At 38.0% G+C, this 24,929-nt stretch overlaps 1 protein-coding gene across 17 annotated transcripts in view; it reads left to right on the forward strand.

Moving 5' to 3' along the window:
* The window catches only part of PTPRM (protein tyrosine phosphatase receptor type M), a 1,237,515-nt gene that overhangs the window by 849,563 nt on the left and 363,023 nt on the right, over positions 1 to 24,929 (forward strand). For all 17 annotated transcript variants that reach the window (XM_033934018.1, XM_033934031.1, XM_033934023.1 and 14 more), the window contains one exon: positions 11,862 to 11,994. In XM_033934018.1, the coding sequence (XP_033789909.1) occupies positions 11,862 to 11,994 (133 nt within the window). The remainder of the gene's footprint in view (positions 1 to 11,861; positions 11,995 to 24,929) is intronic.

A 24,929-nucleotide genomic window follows, 5' to 3' on the forward strand; every position in this document is an offset into this window, starting at 1 on the left:
GATATGGTGATACTCGAGAGGGGCGCAAAAAACAGGGGAAACAAAATCCACAAAAGTACAAAGTAGCAAAACTGGGTGGAATTGTCCAATCAGAAAGGTGCACAACTAAAAGTGTCTTTCAACTCATCTGATTGATCTTTTATTCATCCAAAGTAACTCGACCCGACATGTACATGTTTCGGCCCTAAGGCTTGCGTCAGGAGTCTATAAGTCATACAGAAACATTAATAAAACATATAATCATACATAAAAATATAATAATTATTAAAAACAAGAACAAGAATAAGCAAAAATATTATTAATCAGAAACAGCAAAGCATATAAAAATACCACATGTATAAAACACAGAATTCAATGTTAGTAAATATTATCCAAAAAAATCTATAATGGATATAAAATTTAATTTAAATTATATATAAAAAAAATATATTAAAAATATTAATGATTAAAGCAATCAGTATATACTGTCAATCAATTTAAGTTTAAAAAGAATTAGACCAATATATTGTATCAGGACAACCAAAAGACAACTGCAATGTTTTAAAGATATTTGGGTATAGGTTAACAAACAAATGAAAGATTAAACCCCTATGCCATATAAGGACAACCACAATACCTTGATGATCTTTGGATATATGAACAAAAATGAGAACCACTTGTAATGCCGTATGTATCTAAATGAAACAAATTAAAAATACATTGGAAATAAAAATATAAATATATCTTGGAAATGAAAATATCTAATAAATAATATATATACTAAAAAAATTATTAAATAATATATATACCAAAAAAAAAGGGGGCCAAGGACCTAAAAACGTATATAATAAATATAGTATATTCCAAAAAAAAAACATATATAATAAATATAGTATGTTCCAAAAAGAGAGACAAGGGACCTAAACAAACATCGTGATAAACTCAAACATCGTGATAAACTCAAGATAAAAATGGGCAGTGCACAAAAAATAGACAAATGTAAGAAAGAAGAATAAAAATCAAGCTAAAAATGGGCAGTGCACAAAAAAATAGACAAATGTAAGAAAGAAGAATAAAAATCATAAAATTTGCCAAAACGCCATAAAACCGCATCCTGGCTATAGATGAACAGCTAAAGAAAAGCATGACCACCGTGATGAATTAAAAACAAGACAAATAGTGCACTAAGAAAAATAACAGATAAGGAAGTGAAAAGAGCAAATAAAAGGGGAAAAAAGTAAAGCTTACCAGAACGCCGTAATGCCACAACTTGGCAGTAAATAAAAAGCTAAAGGTTAAAAACTGGATGACCACCGTGATGAACTGAAAACCAAACAAATAGAGCACAAAAAAAATATATAAAAGATAAAGGTTTAGCTTACCAGAACGCCGTAGTACCGCAACTTGGCAGTAAATGAAAAACTAAAGGAAAGCATGGTCGCAAAATGCAGGGCATAAATAGAGGAACCATGATAAACGTGATGACGTCATAAAAAACTAAAACGAGGGCTAAAACGCATGAGATAGACAGAAAACCTTTAAAAAACTGAAATGAGGGCTGAAACGCATAAGATGGACAAAAAAACCTTTAAAAAAAAGGAAATGGACCCCACAGGTTTAACATCAACTGTTTAAATAGTCCCAAACAAGGGGCTTAATATGGAAAATATGTGAAAAAATATATGCATGGAAAAGTATATATTATATATAATGATGAATCACTCAATATTAAAATTATGTTTCAATTATATTCAAATGTCATCTTTATAAAAATAAATTTATGTATATAAAAAATAATAATAATAATAAAAAATTGATAAAAAATAATAAATAATAAAAAAGGGGGGAATAAAAATTGAATAGCTATCATATGGCATATATACAATGGGAAACATAAAAGCTCACATGCAAGATCTCAAATCTAAATCATTATTTAGACCATATGGACTAATAGTATTGTATTATGAATAAAACGCTGTTCTTCTCTTATGAGAAAATTATCAGGATTGCCTCCTCTCCATTTGGTCTTGATAACCCTCAGGATGAAAAACTTTAGATCATCAATGCAATGTCCTTTGTCATACCAATGTTCGACAATCGGTGCTGACTGCACATTTCTGCTAATACAACTCCTATGTTCAATAAGTCTAGTTTTGATCATGCACTTTGTTTTACCAATGTACCATTTCTTACAGGGACAAATGATAGCATAGATGACTTGTGATGTCTGACAATCACTATAATCCTGTAAATTAATTTTAGTTCCGGTGACTGGATGTTCATAACTCACTACTGTCATACTATGCTTGCATACGGAACAATGTCCGCAAGGTATATGTCCAACCGGAACATCGATCATAGATGGTAATTCTGGTAAAGCAGATGGTACTAAAATATCTTTCAGATTTCTATTTCTAGAATACGCTATTACTTTTAATAGCGTATTCTAGTTTATTCTAGTTTAATAGCGTATTCTGGTTTAATTTTTTCAAAACAATCATGGGATTGTAAAATATGCCAATTCTTTCTAATGATACTTTGTATATCACTAGAGAGGTGTGAAAACCTAAGAGTGCAGACCAGTTCTGGTTTAGATCTGACAGAAACTTGATGTAATAGTTCATCTCTATGTTTCATTTGTGCTTTCCGATAACACTCTTCAACACACTCTTTCGGATAACCTCTAGCTATAAAATTATTACGCATCAATGGAGCCTGTTCTTCAAATTCTTCAATGTCTGTGCACAGTCTGCGTAGTCTTAAAAATTGTGAAAAAGGAAGATTTTTTTTAAGACTCCTATTGTGGAAACTTGTAAAGTGTAGATAGGAATTCCTATCAGTATCTTTCCTATAAATGGTAGTTTTTAATCCATAGATGGTTTTGAAAATTTTAATATCTAAAAAGGAGATTGATTCTCTATTATATTCCATTTTAAATCTCAAGTTTTCATCGCAAGTATTTAACCACTGATGAAATCTAATAAGTTCTTCACTTGTCCCTCTCCATAATATAAATACGTCATCAATGTATCTTTTATATAGAACCACATTGTTCTGAAAGGGATGTACTTGTAAAAAGACTTCTTCAAAATTTGCCACGTAAAGGTTGGCAATATCTGGAGCCATGGAAGACCCCATAGCTGTACCTTTAATTTGTTGAAAAAATTGGCCTTGAAAACAAAAATAATTATTCGTCAATGCTATACTCGCTAATGTTAATATGAAATGATTTGGTATCCTTCTATGTGTCTCTCTTTTTCTAAGTGTCCTTTCAATAATTTCTAATGCAGACAATTGTGGAATATTGGTATACAATGATTCAATATCCATGGTAACCAATATAATATCAGATAAAATTCCTTCATATTCTTCAATAATATTAATCATGTGTGAGGAATCCCTGATATATGATGCAATACATGGAATGAATGGTCTAAGGAAGAAATCAACGAATTTAGACAAAGGTTCTAAAATAGAGCCATTCCCAGAAATGATGGGGCGACCAGGAGGATTTGTATTAGATTTATGTATCTTTGGTAAAATATAAATGGTTGGAATGGTAGGATATTCAACAGTCAGAAATAAACTCTCTTTCATAGTCCTTCGGGACAGTAAGGGAATTTTTCAAGTACCTTTCTTATTTCTAATCTTAATGTATATTTTCTGTAAACCGCTTAGAACCTAACGGATGTAGCGGTATATAAGAAATAAATTACATTACATTACATTATATATCCTGCATCTTTTGCTATTTTGACCAGGGAATCTATCTCGACTTTAAGTTGTCCAGTGGGATCTATCTGTAAAGGAGCGTAATATGTTTGATAAAAAATCTGTCTCTCTATCTCAGTAACATATGACACACGATCCATAATGACAACACCTCCCCCTTTGTCGGCGGGTTTAATGATAATTTCAAAATTTTCTTTTAGTTCCTTAATTGCAGATTGTTCCGGTTTTGAAAGGTTATGAAATACTTTCTTCTTACGTTCTTTTTCTAAATTGGCAACATCATGGGCTACACATAATTGGAAAGCTTCAATTAATGGGTCTATAGGGCCCGGAGGAAACCATTTAGATTCAGGTTTGAGAACTGACATATCTGCATAGGGTGGACTATTAGCGAAAAAATGCATAATTTGAAGTTTTCTCTGGAACTTAAAGAGATCAATCTTAGTCTGAAATGGATCGTATGAAGTTGATGGAACGAAGGATAATCCTTTACGTAAAACATTTACTTGAATATGAGATAACGTGAATTTAGAGATATTGAATATAGGAACCTCCTCTCTCTGGTGGCTATTCAGTAACTCACACTCCCCCTGCTTCTTCCTCTGCCTCTGCCTCTTCCTCTGTTTGGATAAAAAGACCTGCTGAGATACTGATGAGGCGGCAGATACCTGCCCTGTTGGTAATATTGATGAGGTCCTCGTATAGGTTGGCCTTGATATCTCACTGAGATACTCGAGAGGGTACAGAAAAGAGCGACGAGATTGATAAAAGGTATGGAAAACCTTTCATATGCTGAAAGATTGGAGAGACTGGGGCTCTTTTCTCTGGAGAAGTGGAGGCTTATAGGGGACATGATAGAGACTTATAAGATCATGAAGGGCATAGAAAAGTGGAGAAGGACAGATTCTTTATACTTTCAACAACTGCAAGAACGAGAGGGCATTCAGAAAAGTTAAGAGGGGCCAGATTCAGAACCAATGCTAGGAAGTTCTTCTTCACCCAAAGGGTGGTGGACACCTGGAATGCGCTTCCGGAGGGTGTGATAGGTCAGAGTATGGTATTGGGGTTCAAGAAAGGATTAGATGATTTTCTGAAGGAAAAGGGGATAGAGGGATATAGATAGAGGATTACTATAGAGGTCCTAGACCTGATGGGCCGCCGCATGAGTGGACTGCTGGGCGTGATGGACCTCTGGTCTGACCCAGCAGAGGCATTGCTTATGTGCTTATTTCAAGGTGGTTATACATTTTAAAATAGGGTAGAAACAGATAATATAATTTAACATAACTTTAACAAAATAAACATACACAATTAGATAAAAACAATTACATACACGATTGGACAAACGGGTACGAGAGGAAAAGAAGGAGAGAACTACAATGATGAAAGAAAAGTAAGATATTAAAGATATAAACAAAAGGGTGGGGTTAAAAACAAGTAAGTCCAATACAAGTGGACTCGTAAAATATAAAAAAGGACATTTACACTTGAAAGGCATCTTTAAAAAGGAATGTCTTAAGGAAAGATTTAAATTTCTCAAGATTAGTTATCTCTCTTAGAGCATTTGGTGCTGAGTTCCAGAGGGTCGGGGCAACTACTGAAAAGATAGTGTTTCTTTTAGTGTTAACATGGTTCAAGGCTGGGATTACTAATAAATTTTGCTCCGAGGAACAAAGAAATCGCGATGTAGCCAAAGCCATATAATCTGTCCTACCATAGATGAGAATTTGAGATTTTTTATTCCCAAAAAAAGAAGGCATATTCCCTATACTAGATCTCAAAGAACTCAAACATTTTATCCCTTTTAGTCGTCCTCTATTCAACAAAAGAGATTGAATGTGTGATCTAGGATGATCAAAGATGCATGCACTCATATTCCAATCCAGATTCAGTTGAACTATTTCCCACGCAGGTTCTTTCCATTCAGTCTTTTGTGAGCACCCAGTGTTATTGAAGTGCCTCATGGGGGTAGCATTACACCTTCACAAGCAAGGCCATTTTGTATTTCTCTACCTGGATAACTGGGATCTAGTGGCTCTGTCAGTCATGGGCCATAATTCCACTCCAGAAAAGAGTCACCCTTCTTCAGTTTCTGGGATTCCTTATCAACCTTCAGAAGTCTGCATCCAACTGATATTTCATTTATAGAAGTAGTCTTGGACATTGCCTAGTCTCAAGCATATCTTCCAAAAACCAGAATCCAAACACTCATGGCTCATGTTCATACCATACAAGCAATACCCATGATCACAGAGCGTACATACATGAGGAACATGGTTGTGGCTATTTATTTCATCCCTGTAGCTCATCTTTAAAATGTGACAGCCTCAAGGGGGTCAAGTTCCAGCAGGATCAGTGCTCCCAAACTCTCCAACCTCAACTATACTCACCTTCTTGGCTCCACCACATGCTGCAGTGTTGAATGTACAAACCCAGCCTAACTGTCCTTTTTTTGCACTGTGGCAGCATCAGGAAGTTCTGACTAAAGATGCCTCAACTCGACGGTGGGTAGCTTACCTCTACAGTCAGTGTTTGCAGAGAATCTGGTCAAACCACAAAACAACTTTTCATATCAACCATCCAAAACTCAGGATAATCTTCTGTGCCCTATTAGGTAGTATTCTTTCACCACCTTCACAGTTTCTCTGCATTGATGCTGATGGACAATGAATTAGCCTCGCAAATCGCATAAAATTCAATGGTGGACCACATCCAGACTGCAGGTTACCCATCCTTGCTATACTGTGACTTTTGACTGATCATTTAGGATGTAGACTTCAATTATAAACCTAATGGGATTGGTCCAGAATGCTAGGAGGTGAAAGGTTTATTCCTATGACCTATGCACCATATTTTGTTGTCATATTGGTAAATATCTTGTAAGTTATTATAGATCAATTTTGATTGTGAGAGCTATGAAGGAAATTTTAAAGTAAAATAATGATTTTCTAGCTTTACTAAAATTTTAAAACTCTAGCGTTAGCATGGCAAAGACGGCAGCAGTTAATAACTCCCTCTCCGACCTAAGAATTTGCTACCTTTCGTTATTATTGACGTGGCCTTTCAAACCACCACCAAGTATTAATCATTAGTACAGTTACTGTTACCATTGCTGATTTCTGTAGAATTACTGAATGTATACAACAGTGGCCAGAAGCACACAGGAGGCAGGCCCTAATAGCAAGAAGATGCTCTTCCACCTGAGCCATTGCTAAAGTACTTTTTTTTTCTGCTAAGAAGATTAAGGGCTCCTTTTACTAAGGTGTGCTAGCGGTTTTAGCATGTGCTACAATACCGCCCACGCTAAACGCTAACACCTCCATAGAGCTTGAGTTAGTATTTTTCATTTTGGCACGTGGCTAGCGCACCTAAGAGGATGGAGTGTGGCATTAGGACTGCCGCCCCTATCCTCTAGAATAGCCTACACAATGATGGAATTATTTGAAATTTAGAAAATAGATGAAAATTTTCATTTTATCTATTATCCTCCTAATTCTATAACCTTAGCATGTAAATGTAAGAGCCTATGTACCTTAAGATTATAGAGCACTTATGCATATGAATATAAAATTCATGTACATAAGTGATAGGTACATGCTCATCAGAGTTCTGTGATATGAGTTCACTAGTTGCGTAGCATATAAATACAGGGGGAGACATATGCGAAGGGCACAGGCATGTCAGTCGTTGACAAGCATAGGTTATCATACAAGTCTTCAATGCAAGGCCCATGAGTCAATGACAGAAACCTTTTGTGCAACCCGCACTCCTGTCCAGAGTCTGCCCTCACCCCCCACCCCCCTGCCCCTAGACCTGGTGCTTCTTGTTCCCAGCAGCAATGCTCTTTCACTCTTCAGGCCACCGGCAGTGTGAGTGAAGTAAAAATGCCTTAGGCCTGAAGCTTTCCCTCTGCTACTGCTTCCTGTTCTTGCATAGGCAGATAGCTGTAGCAGGGGGAAAGTTTCCGGGGCCACTAAAGGCAGCATGCTTACTTAACTCATGCTACCAGTGGACCTATGAGTGAAAGAGCATTGCTGCATGTGTGACCAAGGCCAGGTGTGCTGGTAGGCATGTATGTTGAGAAGTGTTATCGGTGTCATGGTCCCAAGTAGGAAGATATTTGTTGGCTCTCCTTCAGCCCTTTTGTACCCAAAATAGCCCTCGTTTAAAAATTAACAAAGACCACTGGGTTATAGAATACTTGCCATTAAAGTGCTTCATTTATGTATGTGCATTTGCATCTGCTAGTGACATGGTGTAAGTGGGCATGCCGAAATGTTAGTGTGTAAATTCTGACTGAAGCTAATATTCTATAACAGGATCAGCTCAGTGTGCTGCATTATGGAGCCCAAATTTTGACACACTGTATAGAATTTAGCCCTATATGTTTTGTGAGTATTGTATATATTAGCTTATTATTCCGTTCATTTTTGTGTAATTCATTGAGGATATCAAAATGGTGGAATATAAAAGCACTTAAAAAATGTATATTTATCATTGGAAGCTTAGATATTTGGAGACCATGGTAGGCTGTTGACTTATGTATTTATTTATTTTAAAATTTTCTATACCGTTTTATTCCAAAATTGTTTACAATAAAATTACAAAAAATATAAGAAAGATGTCTATTAGATGTCTATGGTTCCTTGCAAGCTAAATCATAAACAACAAACTAGCAGAGGAAAAAGCCTCAGACTGAGGCCCTCCCACCACCACAATGGTGGTTTAAAGGTTGTTAGGCGATAATCTCACTGGCAAAAAACCTCTGTAATGTTGTAGATAGATAAAAGCATTGCTTAGTGCTGTTTCATCATTCATAAGTTATATGCATTAAAGCAGGGGTATCCAATGTCAGTCCTCGAGGGCCGCAATCCAGTCGGGTTTTCAGGATTTCCCCAATGAATATGCATGAGATCTATTTGCATGCACTGCTTTCATTGTATGCTAATAGATCTCATGCATATTCATTGGAGAAATCCTGAAAACCCGACTGGATTGCGGCCCTCGAGGACCGACATTGGACACCCCTGCATTAAAGGATAGAGGAAAATCTTCCACTTATCTTTTGTTGAATGGTACACCGACGGTGGCCAGCTTTTCACAATTTTGCTGCCTCAGGGTGTAACAGATCGATCAAACTAGAACCAGAATAAAACACACAAAATTTTGCAGTTGGAATAGACTCATGCTGTTCAGCCTCCCTCGTTAAGGTACATCTTATGAATTAGGAGTTTGCTTTTTCTATGATATGCATGAGTCTATTCTAACCGCAAAATTTTGTGTGTTTTATTCTGGTACTAGTTTGATCGATCTGTTACACCCTGAGGCAGCAAAATTGTGAAACGCTGGCCACCGTCGGTGTACCGATCAACAACAGATAAGTGGAAGATTTTCCTCTATCCTTTAATGCATATAACTTATGAATGATGAAACAGCACTAAGCAATGCTTTTATATATCTACAACATTACAGAGGTTTTTTGCCAGTGAGGTTATCGCCTAACCACCTTTAAACCACCATTGTGGTGATGGGAGGGCCTCAGTCTGAGGCTTTTTCCTCTGCTAGTTTGTTGTTTATGATTTAGCTTGCAAAGAACCATAGACATCTAGTAGACTTCTTTCTTATATTTTTTGTGAAAGTGTTTATTCGATATATCAGTTATTCACAGTACTTGAGTCTTTGTGCTACAATAAAATTACATACATAAAATATTAAAACGGATCAGAACAGATAAAAACATGATGCATAGAAGTTATACTTCTGGACAGGGAGAAGGACTGCTGCTGGATAAGGGGAGCAGTGAAGGGGTGGTGGTGGACACAGGGAAGGTAAAAGGAAGGGAGAATGGGTGGACAGCCGAGGAAAAAGAAAGACAGAAATACAGAAAGCGGCTAAGGAGAGAGAGAGAGAGAAAGAAATAAAGACAGACATACACACATATATTCTAGCACCCGTTAATGTAATGGGCTATAAGACTAGTTTTGTAATGAAAGAAAAATAAATGGAGTGCTGGAAACAATTTCTCAAGTAGACCAACAGAGAAAATAGGGATCTTGTATTGCTTTCTGAAAATGTTATCCCGGTAGAAATCTCAATACCAGGCTCTATCATTAGCCCACTGGCTCCATATAGCCAAACACTGCGTCTTTAAGGGCTTGATGACAGCATGCATACAAATCCCTGCACAACATGGTGCCAAGCTACCTGTCAACCAACTTCCTTCATATGGACTGAGCAGATCACTCTGCTCCCAGGAAGAAACACACCTCCAAACACTCCCTGGTCATACCCTTCAGCTGTAGAATGGCAGACAACGATCCTATTTCCATTTCTTACTAAACTACTATATGTTTAAAAGAGAAACGTATATTGGAACTAGACCCTCTGTATATGTCATATTAGGACAACCATACTGCATCGTAAACAAGACAAATTGTCTGTATATTATGTAAGTCAACCTGTAACCCATTTTGAGCTCGTTGGGGAGGATGGGATAGAAAACGAAATAAATAAATACCAGATTAAAAAAACAGGTTTAGGTTGGTGTGTGCTTTTTGAGGTAGTGAAAAATGGTAATGTAGAAGTAGATCAGCACATAAAGAGATGTTGGGAAATTTGAAATAAAATCCTATATTCAGGACCATCCATTTACCTTGTAATGCTTGCATCATGTTTCAATAAATATGGCACAACAAATATTCCTCCTATAGGCGACTAGTACACTGGGAGATCACAACCAAATTATTAATGAATAAATATGATAATAATTAATTTATTTAAATTTGAATAAGTGATGGGTCCTCAGTTTACACAACTCATAATCAGGACAAGCCTGTAGTGTAGAGTTGAGAAAGTATAACCCAACAGGGTTTTTCAATAGTGTAACATCCCGGGACCCATGGTGGATTGTGTGAAAAATGTGCAAAAACACACAAACAATAATTATATATCAATTACGATCTCTCCAGTGTACTGTGTGCAATAAAAATTGCTATAATATCCAAATCACTGGTGTTCAGCTTTCAAAATGATGTCCTCCTCCGATGTTGACAAAAGTGTATGAGATGTATCCAGCTTTAAAGAACTAAATGGAACAAGAGAGTACTTTATCTCACAATCACTGACAGTCCATTGTTCTTGCTGTAATGTTGTCCATGCTGATCAGGTTGAAAGCTCTACGGGGCTCCATTTTGGAGGAATCTTCGTTGCACTATTTGCTTTTTCCTTGTTATTGGGTTAGTTTTTTTGTTCAATAAATATGGTTACATTTTGATTTTTCAAAGTGAACATCTTTTGATGAAGAAAAAGACAAACATGATTTAATGTAATGAGTGTCGCATTCCTCACTTACATTTTTCATCCTGAACTCATTTAGTGGCAGAGATGGATACATTATCAGACAAGGATTTGACATTCCATCACATTATGCTGTAAACAGTACAAATATTATAGAAATAGGGAGCTGGAAAGGCAGAGACAGAAGCTGCTGCAAGGCACTGGTTATCGCATTTAAACAGATATTAAATGCGGATGCCAGTGGTGTGATCATCAGCTGCTTTCCACTTTGTGAATAAATTGCTCAGAAAGAATCTTTTGCCTACCAGATGTGACCTAGATTTAGATTTCCAAAGGAAAAAAGGAAAAAAAAATGTCCATTGTGTCGAAAAACAATTGCCCATGCAATACAACGTAAATGAGCTTATCTCACTTTTCCAGGTGTTGGAGCTAATATACTATGGAATTACTGCTTCATTTATGAAAAAATAATTCAGAAAAGATGTTCCAGCAAGTCAATTTTAGATAAAAACTCAGAACAGTTATTGTATTGGTGAGTTTTGTAGCGACAGGAAGAACAAACAGAAGTTGGTAAATTCTATGCCAATGAGACTCTGTAAAATAGGTCATACATGGGTATATCATTCTAACATAAATTGTGGTGTATTGAAATTTTTGAAGAACAATATGAACAATTATATACTTATCAGTGCTTATGAAGGCTGCTTGAAAAAATATATACAAATTGGGACTGCTGCAAACACTGATAAATCTCATTATTATGTTAAAAGTGTTGAAATAAAAATCGAGGGGTTATTCTGTTTTCTAAATTCACCTTTTTTTGTGTGTGTGTTTTGGGTGGGGGGTTGTATTAGGAGCTGCAACTCGGAAGCCAGATCCAGAACCAGAAAAACAGACAGACCACACTGTTAAAATTGCTGGGGTGATTGCTGGCATCCTGCTGTTCGTCATCATATTTCTGGGAGTGGTGTTGGTCTTGAAGAAAAGGTAAGCAGGGAGTGTGCAGTTACAGCATGACACTGTACACATGTTCTCCTCCTATCTAGGCTCCAGTGGAAGATTACGTAAAGATTAGCTACAGATTATTTGCTAGCTCTCTGTTGAACTCCTTGTGATCCTTTTCTTTGAGTCTTGATTGTAAATGTAGTTACTGATTTTTCATAACATTTGTTGCTCTGTAGTTCTAGGCTCTATGATTTCATGTGAAAAATCAGATGATCGGTGGCACTTCATAACATTGTAGGCATCCACTGGTAAATTTCAGCCGTATAAAAGCAATTTGTATGTAGGGTATACAAGCACGTTTTATTACCCAAAGCATCATGCAAACACAAAAAGGCATTCATCTTGGAAACTGAGTGATTTAACTAGGTGGAAATAATTTTGTTCATGAATTTTGTTCATGAATTTGTTGGATTAATTTTATTTAATATATTGAGTGTTTTCTGCTCCTGTAGGAAACTCTGATTGTCAACTTTCAAAATAGTTTCCAAGTTGGGCAGAGGGAGTGGGAGTAGCAGACTGTTTTGCATCTGTATCAGTTTAGGAGGGCCTTGACAGTTGGAACTGGCTGGTTGCTTCAAACTAACAGCTATATGATTACAATTATGAAAAACCGAGTTTCAATTTCTGTCTCTTTTTTGAACTGAGTTGCTTTGAATTGGGTTGTCTGGTTTTTGGGTTTTGGTTTTTTTGCTTTATGTCAGGGGTAGGGAACTCTGGTCCTCGAGAGCCATATTCCAGTTGGTTTTTCAGGATTTCCCCAATGAATATGTATGAAATCTATTTGCACGCACTGCTTTCAATGCTTATCCATTGGGGAAATCCTGAAAACCCGACTGGAATACGGCTTTCAAGGACCGGAGTTCTCTACCCCTGCTTTATATGAATGTGTCCTTATTGCTTGGTAAATTTTCCCTCCATTCTACTACTAGTCACATATCATACTTCTTGTTGTCTTATGATCTGGTCAAATCCTTGATCTGGACTGTGTGCTCATGTAGGAAACCAGCCCACGTTGTCACATCTGATACTTTTGGGATAACTACCAATAAAGTAAATTGAAGGATATGAGTAATAATGCAGTACGATGACTGTGGACTTAGCAAAATTTTGTATAAGCTTCAATATTGTCCCATCTATGTTAACGCTAAGGGCTCCTTTTACTAAGGTGCACTAGCGTTTTTAGCGCACATATAAGAATTTTAGCCAAAAAATTACTGCCTGCTTAAAAGGAGGTGGTAATGGCTAGTGTGTGCGGCATTTTAGCGCGCCTTTATAAAAGGAGCCCTAAGTTAAAGAAAGAAATTGGCAGGCTTAAATTTCAATTAGATTGGTTTAAAAGAAAGACACGGCAACAAAAAGTATCTGGTACTTCTTTTGCAGAAGACTCCAGAGTTGATAGAACCTTCCTTAAGACTTTGCTACAAAAATGTTAACACAAACTTGAACTTCAGGAGCACCTACTGAAGGCACCCCACGTATAGACTAAAAGAGTAGGTCCTGCATCTTGGAGTCGGGCACTGTGCTTTTGCCTACTATGTTGCATAGTTTGGCGTCATTGGCGAATAATGCAATTTTCCCTCGAAGCCCTTGAGCCAGGTCCCTTATGAAGATATTAAATAGGATCGGATCCAAGACCGCGGACCCAAGACCGAACACTGCGGCACTCCACTGATCACTTCTGATGTTTCGGAGAGAGTACCATTCACCACCACCCTCTGAAGTCTACCACTGAGCCAGTCTTTTACCCATGCAGTTAATGTTTCTCCTAATCCCATCAAACTCATCTTGCTCAATAACCTGCGGTGTGGGACACTATCAAAAGCCTTACTGAAGTCCAAGTACACGACGTCCAGGGACTCCCCCATATCTAATCTAATCTAATCTAAACCTTAAGTTTATATACCGCATCATCTCCAGCTTTATCATTACCCAGTCAAAGAAGCCTTAAAGAAGAAATTTTATTAGCAGCTAGAAAGCAAGATAAGATTGTTTGGGACACATGAGTTTGCAGGATTTGCAGATGTTTCTCCAACAGCTTGGCATAACCTAGCTAATAAAGTTCTAGATAAGAATTTACCAATAAAAACAAGAAAGCTGAAACAGCAAAATAACCCATGGTTCACAGAACTGCTAAAGGCCAAGAGGAGCAGAAAGAACATTGAGAAAAGAGCATAGGCTAGAAACTTACATCGACTGAAAGAAAAAATAAAACAATACTAGGTAGCAGTAGCCAAAGCAAAAAGTCATACTGTGACAAGATGATTAGCAAATCTAAAAATTCTTCAAAATGCCTCTCCAAAATCTACAACTCACTAATCTCCACAAAAGCTATAACAGAAGGTCTAACATTACAGCAACCAGACATAGACAATCTAACACATTACCTTCAAGAAAAAAAATCAGAATCATGAGAATGTCATTCACACAAGGTACAGCAGATAACATAGATCATTAACAAAACCAAAAACAACGGGGACAAAGAAATCTCAGCCAACAGATTCTGGCCAAAATTCACCACAGCATGCAAGAGATCTCAAACTGGCTAAAGAGAATATCCGGAAAGCACTGCCACCTGGTTATATGTCCAGCTAGTCTGCTAACCCATGCCCCCTGCCCTAACTTTCTGCTATGGCTAACAGACCTAATAAACGGAAGCTTAGAAAATGGACTCTATCCTAAAACAATATCAGCCATAACACTGACACCCATACCCAAAGCCACAAACCTTGATCTGACCAAAGTAGAAAACTTCAGGCCAATAGCTGGGATTCCATGGCCTGCAAAATTACTAGAATTCTGTGTAAGCACTCAACTAGTTTACTTCATAGACCAAACTAATAGATTCCACAGATCACAACATGGATTCAGACCAAAGCACAGCACCGAATCCATGTTACTCGAAATAATGCCCAAAATAAGAACTTATCTCACCATAATGAATTCTTTAACTATTAAGTAGAATTGTCTATATCAGCTCTGATGCTCATAGGAATTCTATGAGTGTTGGAGCTGTTTCCTCTGCAGCCGGCGCTAAAAACCATGCTATGGCTTTGTTAAAAGGGGGGGGGGGAGAGTTATTAACTTTTATGTAGTTCTTTTTTTGGGCCCTTCAAATCTTATTATACAATAATGTATGTTCTTTGTATCATGGGGAATTTTCTTCATGTTTCCTTGTTATAACGATAGTATTTAAATCAAAAGAAGATTGAATTTATACAGTGTATGGTGTTTCTAAAAAGAAAAATGCTTGTTTAATTACCAATTGTTTTAATTTGGCAAGTGAGTTAGCTATAAAGCCTCAGGTTCTGGGCCACTCAGGAAAGATGTAAGAAATGTATTGAATTGAAATCTCGTTTGTTAAATTTGGGAGCCACCTTTTTCCTAAAATTCCACTGTAAGTGTTTAATTTTACTTCAGGAGACAAATCATGTTTTCATAGATACTTTGCAAATAAGAGGTTTATATTGTAGTGAGAATCTTCTGGAGTTTAGGGTATTATTAAGTTGATTTATACAGCAGTATTGGAAGGGAGAGGCAGACAGTTTCTGGAAGAGGCATAGAAAGAGAGCAGATGCCATATGGCAAGCAGAGAGAAGGCAGGCAATAGATAGAAGGAAGAGAATGATGAGAAGATGAGGAAAGCAGAAACCAGACAAAGGTAGCTGTGTTAATAAATAGAAACTGGAAATAAGGTGATCCTTTTTATTGGACTAATTGGACCAAAACCCCCTTCCTCAGATCAGGACAAGGATAATGTAACAGCAGTATACTTTACTGACCTGAAGAAAGAGGTTTTGACTAGAGAATAACACAGGGACAAAATTTTCACCATCCCAGCGGGAACTCATTTTCCTGTCCCATTCCGACGAGTTCTTTTCCTATCCCTGCCCCATTTCTGCAAGCTCTGTTCTCATCTGCACAAGCATCAAACACTTTAAAATCATAAGCGTTTGAGGCTTTTGTAGTTAAGACAGAGCTTACGGGAATGGGGCAGGGACAGAGACAAAACTCGTGGGGATGGGACAAGGAAATTGAGTTCCTGCAGGGACGAGGAGAAATTTGTCCCTGTGTCATTTTCTAGTTTTGACCTCTGAAAACTAATTGAGAAATGTATTAGTCCAATAAAATGGTGGGCACTAAATTTTCTTCCCATCATGCCACATACCTCCTAGCCAAATGCAAAACATAAATACCTAAGTTAGTGGGCTTCCCAAAGCCCTACCGGCTGAAGATCTCTTCCTCTAGTTTTGCGGCCAGAACTCTTCAAGCTCTTCAGTTGGTGGCAGCTCAGAGACACTGCCGCTAGCTGCTACTAGACTGGAGGAGTTGGTCTTCAACTGGCAGGGTTTTGGGATCCACACCAGCCACAGCAAAGGAAATTGCTAATTTTTGGTGGACCTGGGCCTGTGTTGAGTACAGAAAGAAGTGGATCTCTGTTTTTATTTCTCCAGTGTTGTAATACTTGCTGAGTTTAATTTCTTGGGATCCCTAGTTCAATTTCTATTTGTGATCCTTTGGTCGAGGTTTTTCTGTGTTTTGTGTGTAAAGAAGTCATTTGACATTGTTTTATGTGTGGTAGTAATGGGAGGTGGGGATATCGAGTGGGGGATGCAGAGAGGAGAGGAGTTCAGTGCACCCCCCCCCCCGCCTTAATTTTTGTCCTGGGCACAAGGCAGGGAGAGCGAGGTAGAGATTTGAAATGTGTATCCTGCCAGAGCTGGTGTTAGCGAGCATGAGCTAGAACCTAACAGACAAAAACTGTAGCCGGCTACGGCAGTAACAGTTCTGATGCTCATAGAATTCCTATGAGCATCAGAGCTGTTACCTCGCAGCCGGTGCTAAAAAGCGCACTATAGTTTTGTGAAAGGGGGGTAGAGAGAAAAAAAAGTCTTGTTTGTTTTGTCTATACTACAGCACCAGCGTGAGGTTGGAGAGGACAAGGGGGTATGTGGTGGGTGAAGAGGCTACAAAAATAAATCTACCAGGCCATTTAAAAAAAAAAAAAAAAATTGCCGAAAAGTGAGTTGAAAAATCAATTCGGTACGCCAAATCAAATCGAAATTTTTTTTCCCTGATTCGGGCAGCACTAGTAGGCACCAACACATGCTTACCATGTTTAAAAATGATGCTTGCAGGTCATACTCAGGAGCCACACGCTAACTTCAGGCTTGGCACGCGGCTTGGCACGCATCGCCCATGTGCTAAAAAATACATTTTATTTTATAGTGCAGGGATGTGTTCTGTGCTAATGAGATTAGCAAGGGAGCCCTTATAGCCTACAAAATTAATGGTGTTAAGGGCTCATATGCTAATGGCCACAGACTAATTTTTGAAATGAGCGTGTGGCCATTGATAGAGAAAAGTTATCTGTGGCCATTTTAGTGCAGACCACTTTTCGCGCAGCTTAGTAAATGAGCTAATTTGGTATGGCCTCATGTACAAACTTAGATTGCGAACCCTCTAGGGACCGGGAAAATATCTAATGTATTTAAATATAATTTGTTTTGGAAGAATGTTTGAGTTAAAAGCTTAATTCCAGGAGTGCATTTGATAAAATGTAGGAGGGAGATTGTGATTTATTTTCTTTATTTAAAGGGCTGGAGGAATAGGTCTCTTTATAAGGTAGAACTACAGTGGGTTAACTGAAAGGAGCTGTACTAATGATGGCAAATTTTCATGTTAGGAAGGCACAGAAAAGTAAGAGTAAAAAGAGACCATTATAAATTTCTAAAGAGATGATTGAAAAAGTAAGAGCAAAATGATTAGCATTTAAAAGATTCAAGAGATCTTAGAAAAAGGAAGGATGGCAAAGATGAGAGTGGCAAAAAAATAACTAATGTAAAATGAGGTGACAAGACTTTTTTTCATGTATTTATTTATGTAAAATTATTTGTAGTCCGCCTATCTACAAGTCTAGGCAGGGATCAATGTAAACATACACAAACAGCAATTAACAAACAACAAAATACAATGGCAATACACATTTAAAAAAAATCAGCCTAACACAGTCGGGTTTTCAGGATTTCCCCAATGAATATGCATTGCAAGCAGTGCATGCACATAGATCTCATGCATATTCATTGGGGAAATCCTTAAAACCCGACTGGATTGTGGCCCTCAAGGAGGGACTTTGAGACCCCTGGCCTAACACTAAGGGCTCCTTTTACTAAGCTGCGCTAGCGGTTTTAGCGCACGCTACACGTTAATGCCTCCACAGAGCTGACGTTAGTATTTTCTTGTGTAGTGCAGGGTTAGCGTGCGTTAATCTGTAGCGTGCGCTAAAAATGCTAGCGCAGCTTAGTAAAAGGAGCCCTAAAAGATAAAATCAGCTTAACACTAAGGGCTCCTTTACAAAGGTGTGCTAGCGTTTTTAACGCACGCACCGGAATAGCACGTGCTAGCCAAAAATCTACCGCCCTAGCGCGCTTTTGTAAAAGGAGCCCTAAAAGATAAAATCATATGCCAGTGAAAGGAGGACATGCAAAATCTATGTGGTGTGATGAGGAAAAAGCAGAAGTGTTAAACAAATACTTTGGTATTCACTAGAGAAAAAAAATTGAAGAAGGAATGCTCATTGTTCCTTATTTGGCAGCTTGCCCCTAGTAATAATTTATTTATTTATTTAAAAAAGTTATATTCCGCTTATCTGACAATTCTATGCGGATTGCAAAATAACATACATAATAAAATCACAAAAACATAACAAAAGCAAAAAAATACATCAGAGGTGCCACTTTGAACCCAGGTTGACGATTCTGCAGAAGCACCTGGGCATCACTCCTGTCCCCCACTAGACTCTAGGGTTGGGCATCCAGAAAACGTGCTGTGTCATTTACAGAAATGTTGGCTCTCGCCCAGATTATAGGAAGAGTGTGCCCTCTTTCCAAACAGTGTGTATTCTATGAAAAGAGTGTGTGTGCTGTTATCACCGACATTTCCAGATATACTCAGATTCTATATATGGTGACTAAAGTTGCGTGCATAAATTTGTCCGCCCAGCCAAATTGCAAGTATGACTTAAGTGTTTAACAAGCCAATCAGTGTTAATAACTGATGTACACAACTTTCTAAGCGCTTACTGTAAAATGGTGTGTGTAAATTCTAATGCATGGATCTCAAAAGGGGAGGAGCCTGCTAAAAATTACATACATTATTATCGAATATGCCTGATCTGCGCAAAATTTATGCGTGGACATTTACACCAGGTTTTAATTGGCATAAATGATACACCTAAATTTTAGTCGGAGGGTCAGCCACTTCGCATATTCTATAAACTGTGCCTAACTTTAGGCATGGTGCTAAGCACGTTTTTATTCGGTGCCAATTTTTCTGGTGCCGAATAAAGAATTTAGTGCATAGCATGTGCTCTATGCAAAGAGTGTGTGCTGCTGTTGTTGATGTTTATCCTTTCGTTGTAAATCAGACTTCCCTACTAGACACTAGGGAACCTCCAGTAAGGGTTGAGAGGGGTCATGCAGTTATGTTAGAGAGGCTGTTGGGAGAGGTCTTTAAAAAAAAAATCTTTATTAAGTTTTCAAGGCTAATAAAAAGTGCAGAACATTATACATTAATAATCAGAGTAAGCACTTATAATCAATCAATAACAATATAGAAAGAATAACCCCCCCTTCCAATACATTCAGTCATGGAATAAAACAAACCAAAAGAGATAGCCCCTCCTCCCACCCTCCCACCCTTCCCTGGATGTGCGTGTAATTCCACAGAAAATTAAAGGTAAGCGATAACTACAGCGAAGTAACAAAAGACGTCAATGGACCCCAAACTAATCTGAATAACTTATTATAATAATAATAATAACTTTATTCTTATATACTGCCAACAATCTTGCAACTTCTAGGCGGTTTACAATGAAGAGAAACTGTACAGACAGCGAATTACAGAGTATAGCATTGAACATCTAGTGATAGTAACAGGAGAGTTACAGGGTCTGTGTATTACATGGTTTCACAATGAGTAGCATTATACAGTCGACGATATTCAGAGCATAAGTAGGAGAAGAGAAAGGAGATTGCGCTTTGAGTTACAAAGGTGCAAGGCTGCGAAGGTGAAAAAGATAACGTAAGATGTTGATGAGAAGTAAGTTGTTAACTTGGTACATTTGAACGAAGGACGGGCACCAGTGGGAAAAACTGGTAACAATTAAAGATAGAAATTTTGGCAGAAGAGGGTAGACGGACTCCTTGGGATGGGAGGAGGCTCCGATTTTAGGGGAGAAGTCTGGTTAGGTTATAAATTTCTTAAACAAGGTGGTTTTTAGTTCTTTCCTAAAGATACTATATGATTCTCTGGTGGCATCAGTGAAGTAGCCTGTCCAAGTTTGCAGTCTACCTGCTTGGAATTTGAATGTTCTATCAAAGAAGGTGCGATATCTACAGCCTATGATGTTTGGGTAGGTAAAGAGGTTACGGTTTCTGGTAGGCCTAATAGAGGAGTGGAATTCGAAGTGAGGTAGTAGGTAGCTGGGGGCCAATCCCCAGATTAGTTTATAGCAGAGGCAGGAGAATTTGAATAGAATTTGTGCTTCAATTGGTAACCAATGAAGGAGTTTGTAGAATGGACTAACATGATCGCTCTTCTTTAGTCCGAATATTAGACGGATGGCCGTATTTTGAACTATTCTCAGTTTTCTCACATTTTTTTTTAGATATTCCCAAGTAGACAATGTTACAGTAGTCCAGGGTGGATAAAATCAGTGATTGTACCAATATTCTGAAGGATAGCGGGTCGAAGTATTTTTTTATGGTTTTCAGTTTCCAAAGGATGAAGAAGCATTTTTTAGTCACCGAGTTTATGTGCTCGGTCAGGGTCAGGTGGTTATCCAGGGTGACTCCCAGTATTTTTATGGTTTTTAGTATTGGGTGATCATGGCCGTTTACATATATTATAATTGCGGAGATTTTCTCGTTTGGGCTAGCAAGGAAAATCTTTGTCTTTTCTGAGTTTAATTTCAGTTTGAAGTTTAAAGTCCATTTTTCTATTTCGAGCATGATGGAGGAGATATGTTTTGAGTTGGTTGAGGTCACATTTGTTATTGGTATTAGTATGGAGATGTCGTCTGCGTATATATTATAAGTTAGGTTAAGCTTTTGTAAAAGGTGGCCTAGAGAAGAGATGTATATATGTCAGCGTTCATTTTTTTCATACTTGTAGCTTAAGCATAAATTCACCCACCAAAAAGTAAAACTAAGGCGATCCCAATTTTTCCAATTGCAAGGAACCATTTGCATGGCTATCCCGGTCATGATCAGGAAAAGCCGGGATTTATACCGATCCAGCGGTGGTTTAATATGCAATAGCGTCCCACAGATAACTACATCGTAGGTTAATGGGATCAGAGGGGGGTCTTAAAAGTACAGTATGTTGGGGCTATCAGAAATGAGTAAGGAATTTTTAAGGTATGTCAGATCTCGAATCCTCGTGGAAACTTGCGGTATAGAAGAAAAATGTATGGTATGGTTAGTAGATCTCTTCAGGAGATGGCAAATTTCATCCCCATTATATGCAGACATTACAGAACACAATAACTTTTTGTATGCTAACTGCAAGTGCTGTCAATGCCCATAGGAATCCCTCCTTCTGGTTGCGGATGTTAGAGGGGGTATCAGGGGGGGGTCCTCTGCCACAGCTGGCTCATTTGATCATGGCAGGGGTATTTTTCCCCCAATCAGCTGAGCCAGCAGGACTCTCCGAAGCCGTGGTTTCATGGAGTCCTGCTGGCTCAGCTGATTGGGGATTCCCATGCTATGATCAGCTAATGGCAAGAGATCCCTTGGCAAAGATAGGCAGCTGAGTTGCTTATCTTTGAGATCAGGCTGGTGTGATTCTCTAACCAGCACCAGTTGACATGGGCATTGGTTAGAGAATTGGGGGGTAAGGCATTGATCCTTTCAGGTAAGCGCATTTCTGCATAGAATGTTGGTACACGATTCTTATCCACTTCTTAGGCGACTGCCAAGACTGGCATCTTATACAGAATCAGGCCCTAAGTTTGCAATTTTCCATATACCTTTTGCATTCCATTCTTGTGTTTATTTTTAATATTCGGATTTTCCCATGTACTTGAATGAATTGAAGTGTCACTCGGAATGTCCATCAATTTATCCAGCTCAAGTAAATACAATTCTCTATTTTTAATTCTGTTTATAAGAGTGATTGGTGTGTTTTTATTTTAAGTGAAATACTGAGAGAGAGACTGATGCACACTGTGGCTATGAGAAAATTGTTACTAGACTAGGACCTAGAAGGAGTTCTTTGCCCCACATCTTAGGGTCCACCAAAACAATTAGTCCTCTCTGTACCTCTTGAAGCAACTTTGTCGTAGTCTACTATATCAGCAAGTATAATATAATGCACAGAGGCAGTGCACAAAATCTGGCAGATGCTATATACTTTTTTATTGGCGGTGAGGAGTAGCCTAGTGATAGATCTGCTGCCTCAGCATCCTGAGGTTGTAGGATCAAATCCCAGTACTGCTCCTTGTGACCCTGGGCAAGTCATTTACGGTAATCCTCCTTTGCCCCAATTACAAAATAAACACCTGTATATATATAAACTGCTTTGAATGTGCAACAACAAAAAGGCAGTATACAAGTCCCAATCCCTTTCTAACTTTAACCAGCAAAGAAACATTTGTGTATGCCAGTTGGTAATAAACTAATAATATGTAATCGGTCATGATTATAAATTTTAATCAAAATGGCAGGTCTAATAATTCTAAATAATAAAAAGCAATGAAAAGATAAGAAATACAAAATACTAATTGAAAAATTACAAATTAAATAATCTAAAACAGCATGCAGAACAGCTATAAACAGAACTACAGTTATCACAGCCTACTTCAGAAAAGCAAGCCTATTAATAATGTGTATGCAAAGCCAAGCAACAGCCGCCAAGCTTGATCCATGTTGGCATATTTATTTGCTGGTTAATTAATTAAAATTGTGTACTGCAATTTCAGCAACAAGTAAGTACAGAGTAGTCTCGTAAAAAGTAAACAATAAAGAGGTTCCATCAAGAAAAATGCAATAGTGGCAATAAATTATTAAAGCATAAAATACTATAGACATCTAATATGCAGTGGCAATAAAATAAGAAAATACAATAAAGATTGTGGTCTTAATTGAAATAAATCATTCTAATACAGCACATACTCAAGAGAACACATGCACTACATAAATTAACAGAGCATTTGACTTACAAATACATGATCGGTTTTCATAAAATCAGAAAAGGACTGATTTATATCAATTTTTTTGCTGGTATGTTTTACTTGGTATTACTACCCTATGGGCTCCTTTTACAAAAGCGTGTTAGGGTCTGAACGCGCGGAATAGCGTGCGTTAAATTGCTGCACGTGCTAGCCGCTACCGACTCCTTTTGAGCAGGCGGTAGATTTTCGGATAGCGTGCACTATAGCATGCGCTAATCTGGTGCGTGCGTTAAAACACTTAACGCACCTTCGTAAAAATTTGCATTTTGTTATTTTATTATTTGGTTAAAATTACAATAAACAGAAAGGTAACAAAAAAAAGGCTCAGCATAGAATTGGCTTGCCTGATCTATAAATTTGCTAGCATTTCTGAATTGTTGAGAGAGAACATTTTCATGTGGCTGTAAGTTTTACTTCCCATAAAAAGCAAGCTGCTCTGGAATGTACCTGTCTTTGCAATCATGGAACAAGTGATGGTGGAGTCTGAGGGTGCAGAACTTTGAAAACTAAGAATAGGAGTTTAAAATTGTATTCCAGATTACTTCTGGAGCCAAACACAATCCCAACAGCTAGTTCTGAATAAAAGTCATGCAGCTGAGTTCTGTGATAGTCTGGGGTACAGCAAATTACAATAATATATGCATGCGACTACTGATGTCTGGATCACTGTGGCCAGATCCATAGGAGGCAAAAGAGACTGAATTTGCCGTTCCTGACTTAAATTGTAAAATGCAGATTTTCAAACAGCTACCTGGAGCTCCAAGGATAGAACAAGTCAAAAATAAACCACAGACTTCAGACAGGAAAAAAGGGACAATGTTATTCTATCTAAAATAGTAACATTGGCAGAGGTTCTATATTAAATGGAGCGTGAAAGGAAGAAAGTAACCTTATAATAGATCAGAGCCATTCACTGGATGTGCTTGATTTGGATTTTAGTAAAGCTTTTGGAACTGTCCTCCAAAGGAGATTCATAAACTAAACAGCTTAGAATCGGATGCCAAAATGAAATAAAGCTGATTGGCATGGTAGTAGGGTTATCAGATGGCTGCAGGCCACCAGAAAAAAAGGACATATAGGTCCACTCCAACACTAGTGGACAGTGGACAGAAAAGCTGGGCAAAAAGAGGCTGAACCTCAAGTAGTATGGTATATAAATACCTTTCTTGATTAGATATCCAATACGGTCACTGTTCAGTGAGTGCCTGCATCAGGGTAAAAAGGGCAAAGGATTCCATATAATAGGTGCTCACCTTCCTCCCACGAACTGCTTGCAGAAGGATGTCAATCACATCTTTCAGCTCCTCCTCCTTCCACAGTGGACTGCACTGCCACCTTCAGTTTTACCTTCTGCAAGTAAACTGAGAAGCTATTTTTATGATCTGGTTTGACAGGGGTTTTCTCTGAATTTTGAGGCTTTGGTGCCCAGGGGACCCCAGTTATTCTGGGGCAACTCTGTTTGGGTGAGGATGCAGACTTTCACAGCGGTAATCTGCTGCTAACAGGGCAATCATTTGGTCTCTGTGTAGCCAACCTGCATTAACCTTTTTGAAGTTTGGCATCCGTTCCCCAAGAAGCTTGCTCACATCCCTAATTTATCAGGAGTGCAGGCTGTTTGTCACCTTGGCAGTCCAAGAGCTCTAACAGGTACCAGGTGCCTTTTACCTCCCCCATCATAGCACAAGGT

Source organism: Geotrypetes seraphini, chromosome 2, assembly GCF_902459505.1.
Source record: "Geotrypetes seraphini chromosome 2, aGeoSer1.1, whole genome shotgun sequence".
Classification (NCBI taxonomy): domain Eukaryota; kingdom Metazoa; phylum Chordata; class Amphibia; order Gymnophiona; family Dermophiidae; genus Geotrypetes; species Geotrypetes seraphini.